The sequence below is a fragment of the Dreissena polymorpha genome, chromosome 1 (genome assembly GCF_020536995.1).
Source record: "Dreissena polymorpha isolate Duluth1 chromosome 1, UMN_Dpol_1.0, whole genome shotgun sequence".
NCBI lineage: Eukaryota > Metazoa > Mollusca > Bivalvia > Myida > Dreissenidae > Dreissena > Dreissena polymorpha.
The window spans coordinates 165,718,481-165,743,299 of record NC_068355.1 but is presented as its reverse complement, the minus strand read 5'-3'; the positions used below and the strand labels follow the sequence as shown (position 1 = coordinate 165,743,299).

The following is a 24,819-nucleotide window of genomic DNA, read 5'->3' as shown; positions in this document are numbered from 1 at the left end:
CTTACTCTCATTGCGAATCATAACAGAGAAATATTTTTTTTCAAAAATCATTGTCTAATTCTTACGTTTAAGTGAAGTCTCTAATCGATTTAAGGTTGCGATATAAAATGAAAGTAATCATTTTAGGCCACACGAGCATCCCTTTGTGAGCATATTGCCGTATACTATGAAAACTTATATTATTCACAATCCTTTTCTTCCGACGTGTGTGCAAAATGTGACTTGAAAAAAACATACAGGACCTAAGTTTTGAGCTGTCATCTTTGGACTCGTAAACTGTCTTCCTGGAGTTTGTGTGTCTGCTGGCCTGGTTCACGCTACTTCGCTTCTTTGTGAGGATGTTGAGGCTGCTACTGCTGCTGATGATGATGGCGGGGATGGTGGTTTTGATGAAGCTGATGATGCTGATGATGCTGATGATTTTGATGCGGCTGATTCTGCTAATAACTGCCGCTGCTGCTTCTGGTGATGATAATGATGATAATGATATTGATAATTATAATTTTGATGATGCTACTGATGATATTGATGCTGCTGATGTTGCTTACCCTGCTGATGATGCTGATAACTACTGCTGATGATGAAAATTTATATCATAATAAAGACGATGATAATAATGATGATGATGATGGTGATGATGATGATGATGATGATGATGATGATGATGATGATGATGATGATGATGATGATGATGATGATGATGATGATGATGATATGATGATGATGATGATGATGACAACGATGATGATGATGATGATGATGATGATGATGATGATGATGATGATGATGATGATGATGATGATGATGATGATGATGATGATGATGATGACGATGACGATGACGATGACGATGATGATGATGATGATCATGATCATGATTATGATGATGATCATGATGATCATGATCATCTTTGCATTAAAGGGGCCTTTTCACAGATTTTGGCATTTTTTTAACTTATTCATTAAATGCTTTATATTGATAAATGTCAACATTGGATCATAAAAGCTCCAGTAAAAAATCAAGAAAAAAAAATAAAAAAAGGAAAAGAACATTGCCCGGAGCAGGTTTCGAACCAGTGACCCCTGGAGTCCTGCCAGAGTCCTGAAGTAAAAACGCTTTAGCCTACTGAACTATTCCGCCGAGTATACATGCATGACGTATTTTATACCTTATATAAGCAATCTTCGTAGTTTCACAAAATTTAACGACAAAAACAGAACTCTCCAAATTTTTCAATCGTTTCGCGTTGCAACGCTTTATATTTTTTAGGTTTTAAAATCGTCAAAAGATGCATATAATGGCTATATTAGAGCATGGTTAATGTTCAGTATTACTGTTTCCTCACAAATATCATAACTAAAACGAAATTTACGAATCTGAAACAACTTTTTTCAATTTTGTCAATTTACCAAAGCGTGAAAAGATCCCTTTAAGAGACATTGCTTATTTAAATATCTTTATCAACATCGACTATTCACATTTTAAACCTAATTGACACGCTATCAAAGTTAGCACCCAATTTTATAGTATTACAACGCCGAGAAAGACTTCATTGGGTTTTACGAGCGACTGCCGACGGACAAACTGGAACTAAAAATAAAGTACTTTGGGTTCCCGGGACTTTCAGATACTGAGGTCAACTCCGGAATCGCCATAAAAGGTTATATTTCCTTAAAACAGACCGAGAGATCTGTGTTTTGCGTTATAAAAAGATGCTTTTTGTGGATACGCGTATACATACATAGGTAACTTGTAACGCAGAACATCATTCTTAATGATACACATGTTTATGTTATGTCCAATTTTCGTATGCAGAGCAGGTGGTTGATGTAAATGCAAGTTTGAGTGAGACAGTGGATCAACAGACAGGCGACAAAACATATACATTCGACGTCTTGAAGGAGTTCAATCAATTACACATAGCAGAAGCTATACAGACGTAAGCACCTAAGTAAAGCAAGCGTATCATGGCAAATAATATTAATATATCAATAATTGTAAGCAATAAATTGTGTGTTCATGTATGTTTGTTGTAGTTTAACACTTATGTCTGACACAGCAACAGCCATTTATAATAAAGTGTTTTGATGCACACAATTTTAGCAACAAAAAGACCCAAATGAGATTTCAGTAAACAACTTAACAGTGCTGTGTAAACCTCGCAACTGTGCTATGTAAACCCTTCAACTGTGTTATGTAAACATGCAACTGTGATGTGTTCGACCCCCACCGTGCGTGGGAGCGTTCTTTAGATCTCTCCAAAAGACACCAAGTACTGGTTCTATGCCCAGCAAACGGACTCGAGAGCGTTGATATAAGCTTTAGGCTTTCGATGCAATTTAGCTGCAATAAATAGGTTTTAACTAGTTGTGATATGCAAACCTTGTAACTGTGCTATGTAAACATGCAACTGTGCTATGTTAGCCTTGCATCTGTGCTATGCAACCATGCAACTGTGCTATGTAAACAATGCAACTGTGCTATGGGAACCTTGCAACTGTGCTATGTAAACATGCAGCTATGCTATGTAAACATTGCTTTCACGGTCTTGCAAGTTCCAGACAAACAGCTTCGACAAATTAGTGGTAGGACTGAGACCCAAAGAACATGTAAAGTATTGCACGAGGTTAAATAAATTAACGTTTACTCATAACAGATTGGTGATATATTACTAAACTAATCAAATCGATAAGCGTTTTTGAAAAATCGATGTTATTTTAAGTAGACCTACCTGTAATATATTCTAATTGTGGTAAACAGCCATGGATTTCTGTTTGTATGGCCTTTTTTTCCATAACATCCATTTGTGTTTCCTACTCATGTCGGTAAATGCTAGTAGTATAGCCATATTGCATGAAAAAATTCAATTCTTTCTTTTCGAGATCTAGTCGTAAGCAGAGGAAGTCATTTACTGTATATATATAATGTGTCTCTTTTACTTAGATAAAATGTTAATCCTGGTTCTACTAGCAACAGTTACCTATAAAGCGTAACCAGCAAGTGAGAATAACCAGAAAACTCCGCATTGTTGAATTGAAGACCTATAATGCGACGCAACTTTCACGCGTGATTAAAGCCAACAATCAAATCATCGTTTGTATTGGTGGCAAGCAAACTAGTTAGATTTGTTTAGAAAGGTTGTAATTTTTGTTTTACCAGGCACACATAGGACATTTAAAATACCTTTGTTTATTTATTTTTTATTTATTTTGACTTTACAGTCAAGGATAACCCATGAAAGTGCAAGCACTTATTTCCAATGGGGTCCTTTGGTTTTGCTGAAGAAACATCATGCAGAAGAGACAGTAGTGAGATACAAAGAGCACTGGTGCGATACCCTAGCTCTTTGCGAATAGATCCCTTGGTTCTTTTACGTGCTTTGTGAATAGCACCGATACACGCGAGAATTACCCGTGTTTCATACCAGTGCATCTCTCGTTGGGTGGGAAACACTTGGAGCATTTCTGAAATTTCCACCTCCTCGGCCAGGAATTGAACCGGGGACCTCTGGAATGGTAGACCAGAGTGTTACCACTCGACTACCGCACCAGCAATACGTATTTACGTATTTTGCATGAATAACCCTTGTGTCGTTTACTTTTCAATTAATATTCAATTATCTGCTCCAAATCACAAGTTCATAAGAAGACATAAAATGACGTGGTTGCATCTTTTGATACTTTTCCATCCGATAACCAACCGATGTATTATTTCTCTTCTGCTTCTATTTGCCGGCTTTTAACAAACCTCTATAGGATTGCACTTTTATTCAATGCAAAATTTATAGACATATAGGGGTGGGCAGATCGAGAGTGGGCCTTGTTCGATGTTTATCAAATTTCTTTGGCTTGCTTGGCGGGTGTATCTACAGAACGATTTTCGGTTAATGTACGGCCTTATTTTATAGATATGGGTGGACTTTATTGCATCTGAAATGTATACCTTTCCATAAGTCGGATTTAAAAAAAACTTTCACCTTTGTAAATAAGTACCCAGTGGGGCTGTCTATTCCTTTGAGACGATAAATTAGGCGGATTTTTCGATGTGCTAAAGTGATGCATGGCTGTGTTTGATTTTTGTCTATAAAAACACACTTAAATTGTGCATATTTTAATGTTATTTTTTAGATTTCTTGCAGCTAATATTGATTTCCAAATACACTCGGTCCGCGTTCTGGAAGCTGTCAGTAAAGCTCAATGCCTCAGAATTAAGGGAAAGGTGAGTTACTTAATTCGTCAAACTATTGAAAATACCTCAATAAAACACCATTTGCGATATAAAATAACCATGCCAATTCAAGCATCAGTGTTATCGTGCTGATTTTCCACAGGTTATGTTCACTGATATGGACAACAACGGACAAGTGAACGTGGAGCTGGAAACGCTAACGACCAGAATACGGTGTTCAGAAATGGACTACTCATTACCAGGTAATTGATGTAATGCAACGTTGATTAAGTTTTGTCCTCTGTCCGAGAGCTCAATGGTATGAATCTGATCTTTACTCCTTAGTTCATACCTTTAATGTTATGGCATTGCAGAACTGTAGTTAGGGCACAAACTAGTCAATATTTTATAATTCCGAGAAAAAAAATGTTCCACGTTTGCGTCAATCGTTTTTGACTTGCATGGTGGCTTTTCAAGTCATTGAAAGCAAAAAATATTTTCAAATTTAGCGCTGTTCATGTCTAAGTGTGAAAACTTGTTTCTCTTTATTTTTATTCAATATAAAACATTTAATGTAAACATGTGCATAAGCAAGAACAAAGTGATATCATGCAGCAAAAACTAATGTCAAAACATATTAAACAAGATTTACTAGTATTTAGATAGTTTTTGCCCTTTTGATAGATGTTTTTTTTAATATATAATAATTAAAACTATAGATGATATGCAAAAAGTGGGGTAGATAAACAACTGGACTAGATTGTGAAGTTTAATGTGTTTCCATTTTTGTTAAAAAATATGAGGCGTATCGTTGTTGAGGGTTATTTCTTTTTCAATTTGGATCTTTAGTTTTAAATAATTTATAAAACAGTTCAAAGTAGGCGTTTGTTTTTTGTATTTCATGCTGAATATGAAATATTTATAATAATGTAGTTATTATTATATTAGTTATTTAGGTATGAAGTAAGGTATTAGTTCACAGTGTTATTTAGTTCTAGTATTTTAAAAGTATTTACACCGAAACTGATATTTAAGAGAGACAGTTTTACTTTTAATTGTTGTTTCTCTAGAAATGTTGCAAATTGGTTCCATAAAGTTTGAATATATTAACACATCCAGAAAAGGTGTTCTATTGTTGCAATATGTTCGTTGCATATATCACATGAAGTTTTGTCATGTCTACGAAAGCTCAATTGTATGAATCTGATTTTTACTCCATAGTTCATTCCCTTGATGTTATGGCATTGAAGAACTGTAGTTAGGGCACAAACTTGCCAATATTGTACAATTCCGAGAAAGAAATGCTTCACTTTTGCGTCAATCGTTTTCGACTTGCATAGCGGCATTTCAAGTAATCGAAAACAAAACATATTTTCAAATTTAGCTCTGTGCATGTCTGAGTGTGAAAACTTATATCTGAAATCTGTGTCTGTCTTTATATGATAATCTATATAAGTAGGAAGACAAAACATGTTGAGAGAAGAACTAACGTTTCATTAATATACGTTGTACGTTCTACATTGTTTCTGCAAAGATTGTCTTTCTTATGGCATCATAACAAAATCACATGCGTTCTATCAAAATAATGGCGATCAAAAAGACTTTTCTATTTAAGTTGAAACCCCTATTCATTTAAGCAAGAGTTGTCGGAAACTCTTTGGGATTATAGCCTGGTATTCAAGTCTTTAAAGCATTTATTATGTGAGTATACGGTAACTCCATTTAACATTTCAAAGCAATGTTTAAGCATGATTTATTTACTAGCCACCGAGTTTATTTCGCTACAATTAATACCTCCTATTGTCAAAATGTGGTTATATTAATGGAATAAATACATTGAAATGGATGCACATACAGCACTGCAGCGAAGCATTACACGGCCAAATGAGACACAACTAGCTGTAGTAATTTATTATTTAAAGGTGGAACAGTACACGGAGACAAAGTATCCTTAAGTATAATTAGAGGACCTTTTCACAGATTTTGGCATGCATTGAAGTTTGTCAGTAAATGCTTTATATTGATAAAGTTAAACGTTGTATCTAAAAGACTGCAGTAAAAAAATAAGAATACAATTAAAGAAAGAAAAAAGAAAGTAACCCTCAACTGGGCTCGAACCACTGACCCCTGAAGTAAACGTAAAACCCTTAGACCACTTAGCCATCCGTGCTCATAAAGAGAGTGATGTATTTTATTTTATACTTTATATAAGAAAGCCTCGTAGTGCAACAAAATATAACGACAACAACAGAACTCTATACATCATCCAATCGTTTCGTGTTGCAACGCTTTATAATTTTTTAGGTTTTTAAATCGTCAAAAGATGCATATAATGGGTATTTTAGAGCATGGTAAATGCTTAGTAGTACTGTTTTCTCACAAATACCATAACTTCAACAAACATTTGCGAATCTGAAACATTTTGGTCGATTGTGTCAATTTGCAAAAACGTGAAAAGGTTCCTTTAACTGCTTTAAACTTGGCTTTTAGCGTGCCGGTTTTTATTTCAGAGCCAGTCCTTGAGAACACTTCCCAGTCGACCGCCGCCGCTGTCATATTCTTTAGCGTCCTTTCCCTCTTGGCGGCTTGCTATAACATCACCTGGGGAGTTGTGGCTTTCTTTGTGAGTTAATCAGTCAAATTATATTTTCTTTTGTGAATTCTTTATACCTTTGTTCGCGAAATCTGGTTTGCCCTAATTTAACAACATATGCTTTTTAAGCATTCAAATTCATAGAAGCCAAAGTGTGCTTATGTGAAGTCAATAAAACACGATTTCTTCTGCAGATGTTTAAACAAGTTTTAGATTCTTACCTATAATTGTACAAACGAACGACGCTAACAAGAACACCTGTATTAATGTGTGTATTTCAAACTCTAGCAAACAAAGTCTTACATGGTCCGCTACTACAAGAAGCTGTTCATGCCAGTCAACAAGGACGAGACCGACTTACCCCGCTCTGAGTATTTCCGTTTTCTAAAGATCTGGGAGATCTTCATTCTGGTGGCCGATGTCATGAATATAAGTGGTTCCGCCGCGTTAGTCGACATTGAGGTAAGCTTTATCACATTGCCTGCTCTATACGTAGCCCGTTATAACTATGTATTTACAGTTTTGCACGTTTGTAAATGACACGTGTACAATCAATTGCAAATTAGAACAAAAAGCGTTTTTTTATCCATCGCCCTTTTATTTTAACATTATCAAAGAGAAAGCCGTAATTGTATTTAGTTTCTTATTTAAAACTTACTTTTATTTTTCAATAAGCCACCCGACTTGAAACAAATCCCTTGAAGGCTGGTACCATTATTTATTTAAAAATGATGGACAGCTAAACACTTTCACAGATGTGCACACCATAAGATTTGATAAAAGTATTACCTTACAGAACCACACCTTTGAGTTATCGACTTTGGACTTTAACACTGTCGTGCTGGGAATCGGTTGCTTTCTGACCTGGTTCACACTCCTCCGGTTCTTCAAATTCCATAACAAATTCCACGTATGTCATGTGATATTTTTGTGTTGGAAACCTTAATGATGTATTAAAATGCGAAATAACCGCTTGTAATAGTGATAATGCTTAAAATGACATTTATGGAGATCATGATGATGCGACTTATGCTTATGGTGTTGGATGGTGATGATAATGATGATGATGATGATGATGATGATGATGATGATGATGATGATGATGATGATGATGATGATGATGATGATGATGATGATGATGATGATGATGATTATCTTTTTGCTCCTTACAGCTTTTGTTCAGCACGATCTACAAAGCATTCGGTAACGTGGTTGCGTACATGATGTGCGTCGCGATCCTCTTTGTCGGCTTCTGGATCTGTGGATACGTCGTCATTGGCCCGTATCACGTGAAGGTAGGAGTTGGAGCGCAAATGTTCAAACATATGACTTTTTTCTCTCATGAACAACAAGCCATTGTCACAGTTTGGCTTAGTTCTGAGTCGGCTCAAGCGCTTTAGTCTGATGATTTTAAAGTCGAACCTTCTTTTATTTATTTCCGAAATAATGTCACATCATGACAACATATTTCGTAAACAAATACAATGACTGATATTTACATTTATTTTTTGTATAATATTATAATAATATTAATAATAGTGATAATATTTATATTTATGTATTGTTTATTCGATCAAATAACATATCGTTTAAAACAAATTTCAATATGGCGACATTGAAACTCAGTGGGTAATCACGTGCCGGCTGGCGACGATCATACCGACACGTTTTTTTTTTGCCGCCGTTAAATACCTTTTATTACTTGTATTTATTGTTGAAATGCAGCTAACAAGTGATTGGCTTTTGTTTCGTATTAATATTCACCCTTTAATTCGACAATAGTCGCTTCGAATTTGCTTAGCAGGGGCTGAAATTGTGTGATCCGCTATGAAATTTCACAGTGAGTAAATTCGAGATATAGAGCGAATATTAATACGATATTAACGCGTATCACTGTGTTGCCGATATTAATAGAAAGTGAGCGACCTTTTAACAGTTAATAAAAGTCATATAATTATTTCTATTGTCTCCAGTTCAGTACGCCTACGACTGCCATAGGGACTCTGTTTTCTGTCATTTATGGTGACGAAATATACGCTTCCATGGCCATGTTGGATCCTGGCAAGACCAGCAAATACGTGTTCTGGTTCACCCGCGTATACATCACCATCTTTGTCGCAATATTTACCATTGTCGTGATCAATCTTCTTGTTGCGATCTTTCTCAGTGCCTATGAGTCCATCCGGGTAGGTAGCAATTTCGTTGCTGCCATACACTTGCAGTAGTTCTTGTATAATTGTGTGAAATGTTAAGGTAGTACACGCGGCGCTGGTATAATTGTTTTAACACAATGATGTAATCGCCATGCATGTAAAAGTTCATTTAAATCTGTATGGGCAATTTTGTTCAGGTAAATGCTTATTCCTTTCAGAAAGATTTAAGCTTTTGAATACAAATTCATTAATCGAAAAAGCACACTAAATGTTAGATGTCATGATCATTCTTTATAAGACAAATATTTAATAAGATTTGATGGTTCTCCCTGTATTCATTATTTCAAGATGAACATTGATTCGAGGAAATCTCGGATATTTTCTCTTGTCACAATATAGGAATACTACAAACAGTCACCAAACGACCGCGACCTGGGACCAGTAGAGAAGTCTCTCCGGAAGTTCCTATCTACGGATGACCAGGAGCGCAGCAGCCTTCGTGACTCGATATATGATCTCATGAAAGACAGCGACGAGCGGTCCGCAGAGGAGAAGGCGTTCCGGACAGAGATCCTGAAAATTGTACGGGTGGACCGGACACCCGACCGCGTGCGCATCCTGATGCCAAGGACGCTGAAAGCGTTTATGGAGATGGAAGAAGACGGGAAGGGTGTGATGGAATGTCGGTGCTTTAAGTGCGAGGTCGCCTTCATATGGTGGAGAAACAAATAAATGGAAGTTTTGCTTTAGAGGCCAGGTTAATAGAAAATCGGGCATTATCTTTTACAAATATTAGTATTTTCAATAGCAGTTCGGTTAGCCCAGTGGATATTACACACACTTCTCACCTATGCGACATGGGTTCAAATGACGCATAGTGAAAATACAGATTTGGTAATGAATTATAATTTAAAATTGATAATTTATTTTAAATCATTACAAACGCGAAACGACTTACAATTTGATATGATTCTGCTGTAAAATCGTTAAAGTTTGTTCCAATACACGGATCACGTATATCAATTATAAATTGATATCTGTCGTGCAAACGCCAACTTAGCGGAGCGCTTTTTGCAGTAACCTTATATTCCACTATATACTGGTTTGAATCCGGCTTAATGTTTCAAAAAATGTTATTCGTGGCATGAATCTTTTTAAATTGTTAAAACGTGTGTGAAGTAAGCCTATTTAGCCTATTAAGCAAGTTTAACACGTCTGTTAAAAGAATTTAGCCTATTTAGAAAATTTAGTACATAAGTAGACACGTACATCCTATTTAGCCTATTTAACAGCCTATTTAGCAAATTAAGCAAGTTTATTAAATACGCAGACAAAAAATACTATTTAGCCTATTTAACAGCCTATTTAGCAAGCTCAGTACATACGTAGACACATACATTCTATTTAGTCTATTTAGCCTATTTAACAGCCTATTTGGCCTATTTAGCAAGTTTAGTACATACGTAGACAAAAACATCCTATTTAGCCTATTTAGCCTATTTAATAGCCTATTTAGCAAGTAAGTACATACGTAGACACATACATCCTATTTAGCCTATTTAGCATATTTATCAGCCTATTCAGCAAGTTTAGTACATACGTAGACTCATACATCCTATTTAGCATATTCAGCCTATTTAATAGCCTATTAAGCCTATTTAGAAAGTTTCGTACATACGTAGACACATACATCCTATGTAGCCTTTTTAACAGCCTATTTAGCCTATTTAGCAAGTTAAGTGCATACGTACACACATACAAGAATATTTGATTGTTGATAAACCATCTACTCCATCTAATCCGCTAGCCAATCAGGTTAAAAGGAAACGAACATTATAAAAATCTCCTGAAAGTCACGTTAAAAAAGCCAAGTGTGATCTATCAACTGAACTTTCTGACATAAGTGACACAGAGCTAAACGATAAGAATAATGATAGTACTAGTTCCGAAACATCAGTGAAAAAAGTTGTAGAAAGCAAACCACGAAAGAGTAGAAAGGTCCAACAAGCAAAACGTATGGTAAACATTAGCCCTACCAAACCTGCCAGCAAATTAAAAGTGACAAAGTCTAAAACAGTGTCTACTAAGCAACTGCCTGAATCCAAAATGTGTTCGAAAAGGGCAAATAACAAGCGAAAAGGTAATGACAGTTCTAATTCCGAGGATAGTTCCAATTCAAATAAAGTTCCTACCCCAACTATGAATAGTGAATTGATAGATGAAAGTAGTGGTGACAATGTAGGACTTGTATAATTGCTGCATAAATTAGCCGATGAAATGCACACACTGTCTACATCTATGAATAAATTACGCGAGGACGTCCGTGATGTGAATGATAAATTGGAAAAAGTCACTGCTGATGTAAACAGTAAGCTCGAAAAGGTAACTGAGGAGATGGAAAAGAAACTGTCGCATAAGATTCACAATGTGATTGATACTAGATTCAAAAAAAGAACAATTAAACAACAAACAGGAAATGGAGAAAGAAGTACACACATTAAAGGACGAATTTAGCTCTGACATTGCATGTCTCCAGTCACAAGTACATTATATCAACTCAAAACCACAGATATGTAGGGACTTGAATGTTTGTATTATGAATCATGCACAAACTACTAATGAGAATGTCACTCAAATTGTCAAAGATCTCCTAGTGGATGGATTGAAGCTACGGCATGTAGATTTCAGAAAAGCAGAGAGAAAAGCTAGTAAGGATAGCAAACCCGGGGTCATTGTTGTAACTTTCTACACCAATGAAGACAGAGACTCAGTTCTTAAGAACAAATCTATGCTCGGTGATAATCTGTTATATGAGAACGTCTTTATCTCCATTGATCAGTCATCGGAAACTCGAAATGTCAACAACAACTTCAAACTGTTGATTTCTCGTTTGGGATTGTCTGACCTTAAACTTCGAGGATCTCGCATCATGGTTGAGGATGGAAACAACAACCAACCTTCAAACACTGCTGGTCAAAGGAGACCCGCAGATGGTGATTCGAGGAGGGTGAAACCCGGGCATAATAATCCCGGAAGAAATAGTGATGTGCGTAACTCTATTCCTAGGTCAAATGGTCCAAATTTCAATACTAATCGTAGGCATAGTAATCCCAGAAGCTCTTGCAATAATCAATCTTCTAATCAAAATCATAGTCATCTAGCTAATAGTAGAGCAGACTATGACAGGAGTCATAGCTGACGCTTCAACAACGAAAGATATAATCATCGTGAAAACAGAAATAATTATGACTATCGCTACAGAGATCATCGTGAAAACCATGAAGACCGGGAATCTAGAGATGGCTTAAGGAGAGACTATGACGGACCTGATTTAAGAGTCTATGAGGATAGGCGCAACTACAGACACAATTTGGACCGCCGCAACAGTGACTCTTCTTATCAACAGTATTAGTATAAGTTAGGGTTTTGGAATGTCATGGGATGGTCTGATGATGAGTTATCTGGAAAAAAAATTATTTCGTGAACAATGTATTGAAAGTTTAAAATGAGATATAGCTGAATCTCATTTGTTGAATAATCATTTAAATTTAGAGAACTATGTGTTTTATGGCAACTGTAGAAAATTACTTCATGTTCATGCGAAGAATGGTTCCGGTGGAGTTGGTATTTTTATTAAAAAAGAATCATTATCTCATTTTAATGTATCAATCTTAGACAATTCGTATGAAGGCTTTTTATGGCTCTCTCTTACAGACAAAGTCTCAAAGAATACCTTTAATATTTGTTCGGCTTATTTGCCGCCTTATGGATCTAGTCGTTAGGTTAATCCACAAGCTTTTTTTGATCAACTACTTACAAATATTTATGAATACCAGAACTGTGGCAAAATGGTAATTTGTGGTGATTTTAATAGTCGTATTTCTGATATGCCAGATTTTATTGAAGGAATAGATGATGTTGAATATAGACATGTGGTTGATTATAATAAGAATTCTTATGGTGAAATTTTTATTAAATGTTTAACTGATAATAATTGCTGTGTTTTGAATGGTAGAAACCATGTGACAAATGACTTTACTTTTATTTCAACAAGAGGCAAGTCCGTTGTTGACTACATTATTGTTCCGTACGAGTCTGTATGGAATGAGTGATGTATTGGACGTCATCATTGATGACGTTCATTCGAACGAATGATTAAGGGGGCTAAGTTTCGTTAAGCTGGCGCATATAGCCGCGATTTGGGAGTCTTGAAAACTGGCCGAACACGTTTGCTGAAATTTGACATGTATATGGACCAGAATGCGATCTACCTGTTGGCGTAGGCGTTATACCTGGCAAAAATCAAGTTTTCGAGTATTTTGTGTTTAAACTTTTTTTGTGGGAACGGGCACGCGCTCAAATAAACATTGTGACGTCACTTCACAAACAGCGCTAGAGATCCGCCATCTTGTAACGCAACAAAGAAACTCAGTGTCATTAATTCAATAAACACAGAAAAATATGATTGTGTTTAATAATCATTAATACAAATGTCTATATTTTGTGCAGCGGATGTTTATTCAGACAGATACGGCAGAATTATGTAAGTATCTTTGTGTACTTTACAGTAGATTTGATAGTGGTAAACAACTCCGTACCGGTAAAGTTCAATCTAGCCGATTTTACTACGCAAGTAATTTAAGTATCTCACTGGCAAAATGAGCTTGACACATAAACAACAACCGGATCCGATTTACATCCACATAATATTGTGGGAATCCGATGCAATGCAAATTACTCATGTTTGATAACGTTTGATGAATTCGTTATATCAATATGCATTAACTTTCAAGGGGAATAATTTTAAATTGAAATGTGCGATTCAATGACAGTGTTATATTGGGATAATAAGTCGTTTAGCCGTTATCATGATAAGTATATTGTTTGTTGTGTTTCATTTTCATTAAAAACATACTTTTACTGTTTTTTTCCTTAAAGTAAAACAGTTCAGTAGTCATTATATCTTGAATTTTAAATATTGAAATAGATGTCGGATATTTCATATTTTCGGACGTTGCTACGTAAGCTAGTTGTCAACATAATTATTAATATACTGATTTACCTTTTACGCATACAGTTGTGCAACTGTTGTCTACGTAATGATACGCTGTTTAATGTCTATAATGTCTTCCTGCCCCTGATGATAATAAGTATTTATCTCAACAAACCCCAGCAATGTCAATGGTCTGTCAACATAAGAAAAATATTAGCTAAAGAAACTTCAGCGTACAATTTATATAGCAGTGTCCGACAAATCCATTGCCCGGAGCCCGGGGGCTACAGAATTTTTTCATCGGGCTACTGAAATGTTCCAGCTGACGCCCGCCGGGCTACTATAAATCTATAAGAGCGGTAGCCCGTTTTATTGACAGACATACGTAGAATAAACACGCTGACCATGTGTTTCTACACCGTGTCTTGTTTATAATCCGATAACAAAGTGCAATCAATTATCTTATCAGTCACCGATCACTTGCGGTAATGTCGTAAACAGTAAGAGTGAATTTTAATCATTCAATCAGAATCAACATTTGTCGTCTGCTAATAATATAATGAGAGCCGGTTGAATAGTTGGCGCACATGATGCAACATCATTTCGCAGTTTGGAATTCTTTGTTAACCGCAACTATGAGTAAGAGCGACTACGTTTTTGATGTCGTTAAATATCCAAGGATGCCGAACATTAAATAAATCAAAACAATAGCGGATTCTTCAAAACGGTAACGAAACCGAAAATGAATATTAATAACAACGCGGTTAACACCTGCTAATTAGTTTGCATTGTCAATTAATAATTGGATTGATCGACTGTTAATCAATAATTCCATATATGCCCAATTTAATTTTTTTTAAACCAAATTATGGGAGGGTAATATAGACATTGAGAGTCATAAACACAAACGTTTGAAATTTTCTAAAGTGTCAATTGAATTTCGGCATATGATTCTATTTAAAGATATGATGAAATAAGCTCCCAATCAGGACCGTTCAATTGCAACTTGCGTAAATCACCTGCGACGGTTTGCACACGTTGTGTACAGTTATTTTAGGTTACAAAATTCTACATTTAATAAATGAATTTCTTTGTCCAGACAGGGACCTATACAAACGTATAGGCCCCTGGTCCAGATAAAAAGCGCGCACAAATTGGCATGGGTGTATTTATTTGTAAATAAAAATTTCGTAGCGGGTACATCATTGAGATCATTTAATTTCCATTAAAAGTTTCGTTGTGAATTTCAACTAAAGTACCGGGGTATCTCGCGAATTATTTGGCATTGACATTTCCTCTTAATAAAATATAATGTAAACACGCTGTATCGTTACCGTTACACTGTATCAGTTCCTTCATTATTGAAACAATTATTGTATTGTATACTGACTGCACACTAGTGTCGTAACATACGGATGCAATACGTAAATTCGGACAGAACTTAAAGTCGGACACAAGTAAATAAATGATTTAATACTCTTGATTTCTTGAAACTCGGTATTTGTTGTTAAAAAGAGCTATTGCATTGATTAACACCATACGAGTCAGTCGTATTGATCATCTAAACGCTTTATTTACGTTTCCAACTTAACGTGCTGTCCGAATTTAAGTACACATACATGTGCACATACATGTAATATCTACATGTAGTATATGATTTTCTTTGGTACATTTACATTTAAGTACAAGGTGCCTGTACTGTAACATTAATTAACAATATTGACTGTGTACATCAGACTACTTGCTGTATTATGTATATGTATGTATACATATTATGTATATATGTAAATGAAGAAATAAAATAAAGATGAAAACCTGCATCTTATCATTTTGTAGGAAAATTATATGGGCTACCAAATATTTTTATTGGTAGCCCAGTGGGCTCCCTGAAAAATAAGAAATTTGTCGGACACTGATATAGTATTGACATACCTGTATGATGAAGCCAACCCCGTATCGAAATTCAACCAGAGTCGTAACATATTTAATTTATGTCACGCTATAAATCAAAGAATACTCATTTTTTTGGATACATTTCTACATATATTGGTGAATGAATATAAATTACTGCACCGAGGAATATTTTAAGGTTCAAATGTTTCAACTGCATCTTACAATAGATGAAAATAACTCTCATCAGTCTGAAATTCACAATTTTGACGCCATTGTCGCTTTGTCCAAGACTAGTTTTAATTTGGATACTTTCGAACGACCTTGACATTTTTTGCTGAAATTGTAAACATTACTTTCGTTTTCTGAAATCTATTATTTGTGATTAACAACAAGTTTGGTGGATTATAAAAATGATTTCAGTGTGAATCGGGTAGTTTTAAATATTTACTTTGAGTTTGTATTTACACTACAATTTGTTCACAAAACAAGCCAGAATATTCTTAAATACCGGGAAATGTCATTCTGAATTTGAAAACACTTGAGCACATGGTATGTTACTAAAAGTAGAAATACCATCATATGACCGTGAAATCTCGGGAGATTCGCATTTCAAGAAAGTCTGTCACATCGCTGTTTTTCTCGATATGTAAGAGCAGAATAGATAAATTTTAAATGTTTAAGATAGTATTTTGTGAAAGAATGTATCAGTTAAATGTGAAAAATGTCAATCTTTCCAATCAAGTGATTGATATGGGCCAATAACTGCATTTAAAAGCTGTTTTGGACCGGTATTTGTTAACTGTCGACTTTCGGCATTTTCTGGTTGACTTTCCGAATGGGGTTGGTCCATAACTATAAAGTCGCGCCAGTCAAAAATCATAAAAAGCGACATTTAAAGTTATGGTAGCCAGAATTAGAAAAATATGTACAACTGAGCAATCAATCATGACACTCTGATGCCTCAGGTTAGTGCAGTGATTTTTCCACCAGATTCTCACCAAGGTGATCCCGGTTGATTTCACCACAATTGAATATATGTCAGTACACAAATAAATTATACAGCAGGTAATGACAATCGATAAATGTCTTAGTTTTAATTTAATTGTTTGCACAAATTGGGACACTCTTTGTGTCTGAGATATGTTGGGTTAAATGACCTTTACAACAAAACATACATCTCTGAATCTGCGATACATTACAGTTTAAGTTTAACACATGTAAAATACCAGTATTCAGATCTTAAAATATCCTAAAAAACTCGTATGGTATGAAGTACATATATCTTGTGACGTATTTTCATTTTAAATCTTGAATTTAATGACGACTTGAATTTAATGACGACAAGTCGGACATGCAGTTAAATATTTTTATATGTATATCGTGTGACATAATTTCATTTAAACTCTAGATTTTAACGACATTAGTCTGACGCGTGCGGCGTTATTTTATTTAACAGTAAAACAAAAATTAAGTAGACTATCAAAAAAATACAAAAAGTGTACTTGTAAATAAAAACTCCTTCATTCCGTATAAAGATTGTACGTTACAGCAGAGCTCCAGATAACTTTTCTGAGTAATTGGGTTAATACTCACTACTTTTGAGTTCAATTGGGTATTTTCATATTCAATTGGGTACAAAAAAGTCGGTACCCACTACCGGGTACTTTAATTGACAATTGGGTACCTTTGTTTTAAAATTGGGTATGTTCATTGTCTTAAATTCTCACCTGCTTACCTGAATAAGCTGGTTGTAGTTCCACTCTTAATTGATTAGTTTCAGAGATTTTGTGTCATTATGTAGATGTATCCATAATATACAGTCTTGATTTAAAAAAAAAGTTCAACGATTTTTTCCACCAGTTTTCTTACAATGTAAGCACTGACAGCGATTGCCTCCGACATAATATTGTCAAGAATTAGTTTCACTATATTTTCCGCTTCTGATTTTGTGTTGCCTGCGGTTAAATATCTTAAAATTGAGTTTCTTTGTGCCTAGGATACGATGTTTCCATTTTTAAGGCCTCACGATTTCGACATTTTCACAACAATAACACGTAGTCACAAAGACACTTTTTTCCGTACATATTATTGTGCTGAAGGTTATACTGAAAGCGCTTGGACAAAGCGGAAAGAATCCGGGTATTTCGGACCAGGGTATTTCCGGGACAAATTTACTCGTTATGCAAAGGAAAAATATGATATGCGTAATCGGCAATTTCAATGGGGTTTCGGAACGCATGGTTTTATTTTTCTATGCGTAATAGGCAATTTTACATTGGATATTTGCACAAATGCCCACCTTATCTGTAGCTCTGTTACAGTAATCTGTGAAACAACGTCATTAATAAAACAAAAAAATATGTTTGACCACAACGGTGGCTAATAATGTTTACGAAAAAATACAAACAATATAGATTTATCTATTACATAACATGTTAGAATTTTATCATGCATTTATAATCACTCATAAAGAGATTTCAATATACAGTTACATGCATAGACATTTTTTTTTAAGCCAGTGCCTTTTGAATTCAGAAAATAATCAAGATAAACCATAAAATTGGGAAAAATAGATAGTAAACCATAAACTTGAGAAAAATGAGGCATTATTAATATGATTATAAATAACAGAATTACAATAATATTGTTTGGAAGTGCATGATTGAGTGCATTTTAAAATTTATATTATAAAATGCTGCTTGAATTTCTTTTTACCTTTCATATGTAAAAAAAGAAATATCATCTGCTAGTGCAAAATATGACTTGGAAAGCTGGTTTATGGTCATTTCGTAGCAAAAGAGAAGAAAATAAGTGCATTAAATAAATGAATTCATATTTTTGTATCTGGAATAGTTGTATTTTAAATAGTTCCTCCACCCTATTATGGCCGAATAAGGGCTAAATTGCTTTCCGACTTGAAATGAAAAGGCATATTGGTTGATCGTGTAGCGTTTATGTGCAAAATTTGAGGGCCTATTGATAAAGCTTGTTGATGCCAAAACAGGTAATAATAATAATTTATTATCAGGTACATGTACACAAGCAAATAAGTATATTTAACCCTTTCAGTGCGGGAACCGAATTTTAAAGGCCTTTGAAAACAGTTTGGATCCAGATGAGACGCCACACAACGTGGCGTCTCATCAGGATCCAAACTGTTTGCTATTCTGATAGTATTCTTTGATAAAAAATCGAAGAAAATGCTAATTTTAGAAATTCAGCAGACGACATTTTAGCAGACGACAAATTTCCCAGCATGCAAAGGGTTAAGATGCTTAAGGTGTGGAAGACTCATAATCAGGTTTGGTGTCCCTCAAACCCTAAGCGTCTTGTTATTTCTTATGCAGTTTGTATAGATAGTGCCACATCCTGACACGTAAAGCTTGTGCTTTGTTGGCAGCGTTAGTTGGCTGTTAACAGGTTCATTGTGGTTATCTCCACCATCAGTCTGTCCGTCTGTCCTAGCCACTATCTCTTACACCATAAGCACTAGAACCATGAAACTTAAACACATGGTAGCTATGAGCATTATGTGCGACCCTGCACTATTTGGAATTTTGATCTGACCCCTGACCTCGCAAACCAAATAATGTTTCTTTAAAAAAATCTATGGCGGTAAAAAGTTATTGTGCAACGTCGCAGAAAATATTATACTTGACGACGTCATACAATGATGCGACTTTTAACAATTTAAGATTTAAAATTAAATCACATTAATGATTTAACAATGAGTTTTGATAATATAAATGCCATTGAACAGAAAATTGACATAAATGTGACCATATATTAATATTTGTACAAAATAGCCGACAACAACCGATTAAGTGTTAAAATTCCCGGGTACATTTTAGTATATTTACCGTACCCAGGGTACGAGCCTTACTAACTGTATTATTATTATATCTCACCGACTACAAGGTACCTTTACCTTGTGTTTATCAACCTGGAATTTATGTAAAATCCGGCTTTCTTTACTTTTATTTTTCATTCATTTGATTAAGCAATTGTTGACGTATCTCGTGGAACATTATTTGAATCTTGGGATTTTAATGGCGACAAGCTGTAAGTGTCAATTTATTTTAAAAACAAATCTAAGATTTTAAGTTTTGTGTGTTTGTCATGCATAATTCAGTGTTTTCCAAAAAAAATTGAGTAGCCAGTTATATGGCCAGCAACAATGCAGTAAAACTAAAGCATTTGTGACATTTTACTTGATATACTTGGGGAAAGTAGTTGGCGTCTAGAGTAAATGTAACCGGCGAAATGGCCCGCTGCCGGTCTTACAGAGAACACTGATAATTGTAAACTAAATAAAAAAAACTCGCTGCAACTGGATTACGGGTTTGTAAAATTGTTTTTTGGGTCATAATATGGTTAGCATTCAATACAAATGTTATTATAAAGTATTGTGGTTTAAAATTCATTTTGAGAATAGGATGGAAGAACAGAAAATGAAAGGGTATACAGGGATGAAAATTAGTGGTTTCCCGTGAGCCCAGGACAAGTAGTTTTGGCCTGGGCAACTCAATTTCCAAAGTTGATAGTCCGGCCGGGCAACTTGTTTTTTTTTTAAAGCTTAAAACAATTCAGTGCAATAAAAATTGAATAACAATTGACCACCATGGATCAATACTAGTTAAATAACATTCATTATTTAGGAATAGGAAATAATTAAATTCAGGCTCATAATAAAACATCAAACATTGAGTATTGCAATGTCAGCAAATTTATTTAATTATCTATTATTTTATTAAAAGAAAGTATAATATACACATGTACATATTTCTGGGCTCGTTATTCTTTATCTGGGCAACCAAAATACTAAAGATGGTTGCCAGTGCAGGCAACCAATAGTAATAAGTTAGTTTTAATCAATGAAATATCATTGTAACTTTATTGTTATAAGCATTGCATTAAAGTTGTGATTGAGGTAAGCTTGTTGTTAATAATATAGTATATTTACTTTTTAGCTCGACTATTATATATGAAATATATAAAGTGGAGCTATCCTACTCACCCCGGCATTGGCGTTAGCGTGCAAATGTTATAGTTTGCGTACCACCCCAAATATTTCCTATGTCCCTTGACATATTGCTTCCATATTTTGCATATTTCTTAACCAACATGACCCCAACCTAAATACAAGAGCAGACAACTGTATCACTTGCATTTTATAAGAATTATGACACTTTTTCCATGTAGAATATGCATATTATTGATAACTCTACAATGTTCGAAATTCGCACTAGCCCGGAGCTAGTTGATCTTGTTTCGGGCTACTGAATTTCAATGGGTACTAGCCCGATTGGGCTATTGATTTTTCGAACTTTTGAAATTAAAAATGCTCAAAAATATTATTTTCATCCATCGTTTGAACCATACCTTAGAGGGTTTATTTAGCTTCGTATCGCGTTTCCTCACCCTTCCGATTATGTTGACATGACGAGAGTTTGAATGACAATTTTTTTTTGATACCGTGCAAATAAAATGCGGATCTACCCAGGTTGTTCAATTTGCTGTACTTTCAGAAAACCATACAAGTCTACAAATGTTTTAAATGTCCGCCATCTTGGATTTGTAATGATCTATTGACGAATTAACGCATTGCAATATCATATTTTAATAGAATATGTCAACCAAATTATATATTGATAGCGTAGTTGCTTGGTTACTTTTTACTGGTTTTCAGTTTTGGCAGTCAAACGTTATGCATATTTTATTTCACGTGCAAGGACTTACATTGATTGTTTTTGGACAGTTGTTTCCGGATACAGTATTATCTGTCGATTTTAATTTATTTTCGACATTCTTGATAAAAAAATATCTAGAATGATGAATACACATGCGATGTTACGGATGGTCTGGTTGATAATTTTTCACATTGTACTCACCAGAATTGGACCTAGAAAGACTATAAAAAAAAACAGTAAGCTAGGGGGAGGAGACACTGCCCTCTATTCGCTTTATCATACGGCCTAAGACTTTCGGCTAAATGTTTCGGATTTCAAATTTGGGACAATTGACATCTAAAATTATTTACAGACTGGATATAAACCTTTGCATCTTGACTGCATGTAAGGTATTGATTGACGAATATCGTCATACATAAATATTATAATCGTATTGTGTCATTGAAAATGAAATATTATAATAACATTTCCAGTTAATTGGGATCAACTGTTAGTTGCAATCCTCATCAATTACACCCTACCTGCAATAAAATCTACCCAGAACCGCAAAAATATAAACTTATTTTAAAAACTTGTGATAAACAGTTCGGGTTAGTAAACTTTGGTTCGGGCTAGTGAAAAATTCCATCTGGTAGCCCGAACGGGCTAGTGGTTTCAAATGTGAAATTCGCACACTGACTCTTTGTTAAAGTGTGCGTACCACCCCAAATATTTCCTATATCCCTTGATATATTGCTTTCATATCTTGAATAATGTTAACGTGCATATTTTGTATTAACGTCTTGTTATTGTAGTGTACATATTTTTCGGATTTCGGACAGCCCATTCATTGATTATTATTGTTGTGGTTTTGTGAGTACTCTTCATGTAAAATACTGCTGTTTAGATGTTCATTTTTAGTCGTATATATATCAGGATTCAATACCTATACCGTAGTGAAAATGGCATCGGAAGAACATTTGTTCATTGTACTAGATAAAAGTAAACATTATATCTATCCATCTTATTGTTTATTGCAGTTTCAGTAATATTCTGTCTAAAAATGATTTCTACATGATATAATTATAAATCATGGCTAGGAAATGTGTATATATGAAGCAAAAATTAAAAATAGATGGTTCAATTTTTCCCATTTACATGTATGTATATTTATCTATGTATACATCTTTTGTTGTAAACAGTTATGCGACATGTTGGGAAACGCCCAGGACAAATATATCGACGTAATGATTTTTTCACTTATGTGGGTGTATGTTGGCTCCACTTCACACGATACAGTCATTGTAGTTTAATTGAAAAATGCATCTTACAATGTGAGATGAGTTCTGGGTTCAAGCCCCAGCAGTGGCCTATCAAGTGTGAAATACGGAGCCATTATGATTAAATATACACAGTTATCTTTTTAAACAATACCATTAAATATAAGGAATAATGTTAAAGGGGAATTGCTGCTTAGCTATTTTTGACATTGTATAACAGGGTTTATATACACCCCAAGGATAAATGCTTCTAAATTTGTAAAAAAAACAAAAAACAAGTCGAAGTGTGCAGAATATTAAACATTTGCAACTTTCTGATGTCTAAAAGTCATCAAATGCCACTTGAAGTTTACTTTTTTTTTGTACAAAATAACCCATTTTGTGCTGTCCATTATCGGTTAATGTTTTACGCTGTCAGGTCCAGAAGCGCTCATTCTGTAGCATGTTTGGACCATAATGTATAATGCGACCAAGTTTCAGCAGATTCAGCCCAGTGGTTCTGATTTTATACGCTGTGCCTAGCTTTTATTGAGTATAAGTACTATTACTCACTGATTTATGCATATGAGCTTGGCTGTTTTCGAACAAAACCTGAGGTTTTGTCATAGCAAGCTCATTGTGTCATGAAGTGTCTTTTCGCCATCCGGCGTCCGCCATGCTAAAACCTTAACATGAACCCATTGTACCCACATATTTTTTCGTACCCATTTTTTTCGTACCCAAATATTTTTCGTAATCAAATGTTTTTCGTACCCAAATTTTTTTTGTACCCATTTTTTTCCTACCAAATTTTTTTTTCGTACCCATTTTTTTCGTACCCAAATTTTTTCGTACCCAATTTTTTTTTTCGTACCCATTTATTTCGTACCCAAATTTTTTTCGTACCCAATTTTTTTTCGTACCCACATGTTTTCGTACCCAAATTTTTTTTCATACCCTTTTTTTTGTACCCAAACTTTTTCGTACCCACTCTTTTTTGTACCCACTCTTTTTTTTAACCCAAAATTTTTCGTACCCAATTTTTTTCGTACCCAAATTTTTTTCGTTCCCATTTTTTTACTACCCAAATTTTTCGTACCCAAATTTTTTCATACCCAATTATTTTTTGGTTCCCATTTTTTTCGTACCCAATTTTTTTTCGTATCCAAACGTTTTCGTACCCACATTTGTATATTCTTACCCATTTATTTTTTTCGTACCCAAATGTTTTTCGTACCCAATTTTTTGGTCGAAATAATCGGTTTTCAATTTGATTTGATCTCCCCACTCATTCCATCCCGCGAAACCCTTAAGGTGTCGCAACTCTGGTAAAATTATACCAAAATGTAAATGTTACCAGGCCGACAGAAATTAAAAACTTAGATGTAGCAAAAAATGGTATTGAATCTCGACTTATACCTGATCATTCTATAATATCCTGTGATTTTAGTATGAATAGTTTTTACTCAGAAAATGTTAAATTTTCTATACTTAACAACAATAATTGTCATGGTAATGAAAATTGGGTAAAGCATGTTAAAAAATATTATGTTAGTGCTGTACCAAATGATTTTGGTGAGAATCTTTTACTGAATGATATAAATAATGCTGTAGAAAGAATTGACATTCAACATACAAATCAACAAGATCTTGACAATTTATATTCTGAATTTTGTTCTGTTGTAAAAAATGAAATGGATTGTAAACTACCTTGCAAAGATGTAGTTCTTATTTATGGCTATAGTAATAAACGTCGAAAGGCACGAAAACCTTGGTGGAATATGACATTACAAAAAATGTGGAATGATATGTGTACTGCCGAAAAAGCCTGGTGCACGTGTAAATCACATGCTATTAAAAGTCATTTAAAACAAACTTTTGTTAATAAGCGCAAACTCTTTGACAAAAATGTTCAGTCATGTAAGAGAGCTCAATGGTTAAATGTACAGAAAGAGTTACTGTCACTTGCTGAAACTAATTCTAAATATTTTTGGAAAAGCATGGGAAGATCAGGAGTAAGAGACAACAGAAATAATGATGTACGTTTAGAAGTAATTAATAGTAATGGCGTCTTAACTCGAGATAAAAATAT

At 34.6% G+C, this 24,819-nt stretch overlaps 2 protein-coding genes across 2 annotated transcripts in view; both read left to right on the top strand.

The window, feature by feature from the left end:
- LOC127859568 (mucolipin-3-like) overlaps positions 1–24,819 on the top strand; it is a 297,009-nt gene that overhangs the window by 201,852 nt on the left and 70,338 nt on the right. The window lies entirely within an intron of this gene.
- On the top strand, positions 1,503–9,645 carry LOC127864216 (mucolipin-3-like). Its single transcript, XM_052403910.1, has 10 exons — positions 1,503–1,660; positions 1,816–1,939; positions 4,128–4,218; positions 4,331–4,430; positions 6,678–6,790; positions 7,049–7,222; positions 7,557–7,670; positions 7,933–8,055; positions 8,734–8,946; positions 9,313–9,645. The coding sequence occupies exons 4-10, from the start codon at positions 4,334–4,336 to the stop codon at positions 9,643–9,645; spliced, it is 1,167 nt and encodes a 388-aa protein (XP_052259870.1). The 5' UTR covers positions 1,503–1,660; positions 1,816–1,939; positions 4,128–4,218; positions 4,331–4,333.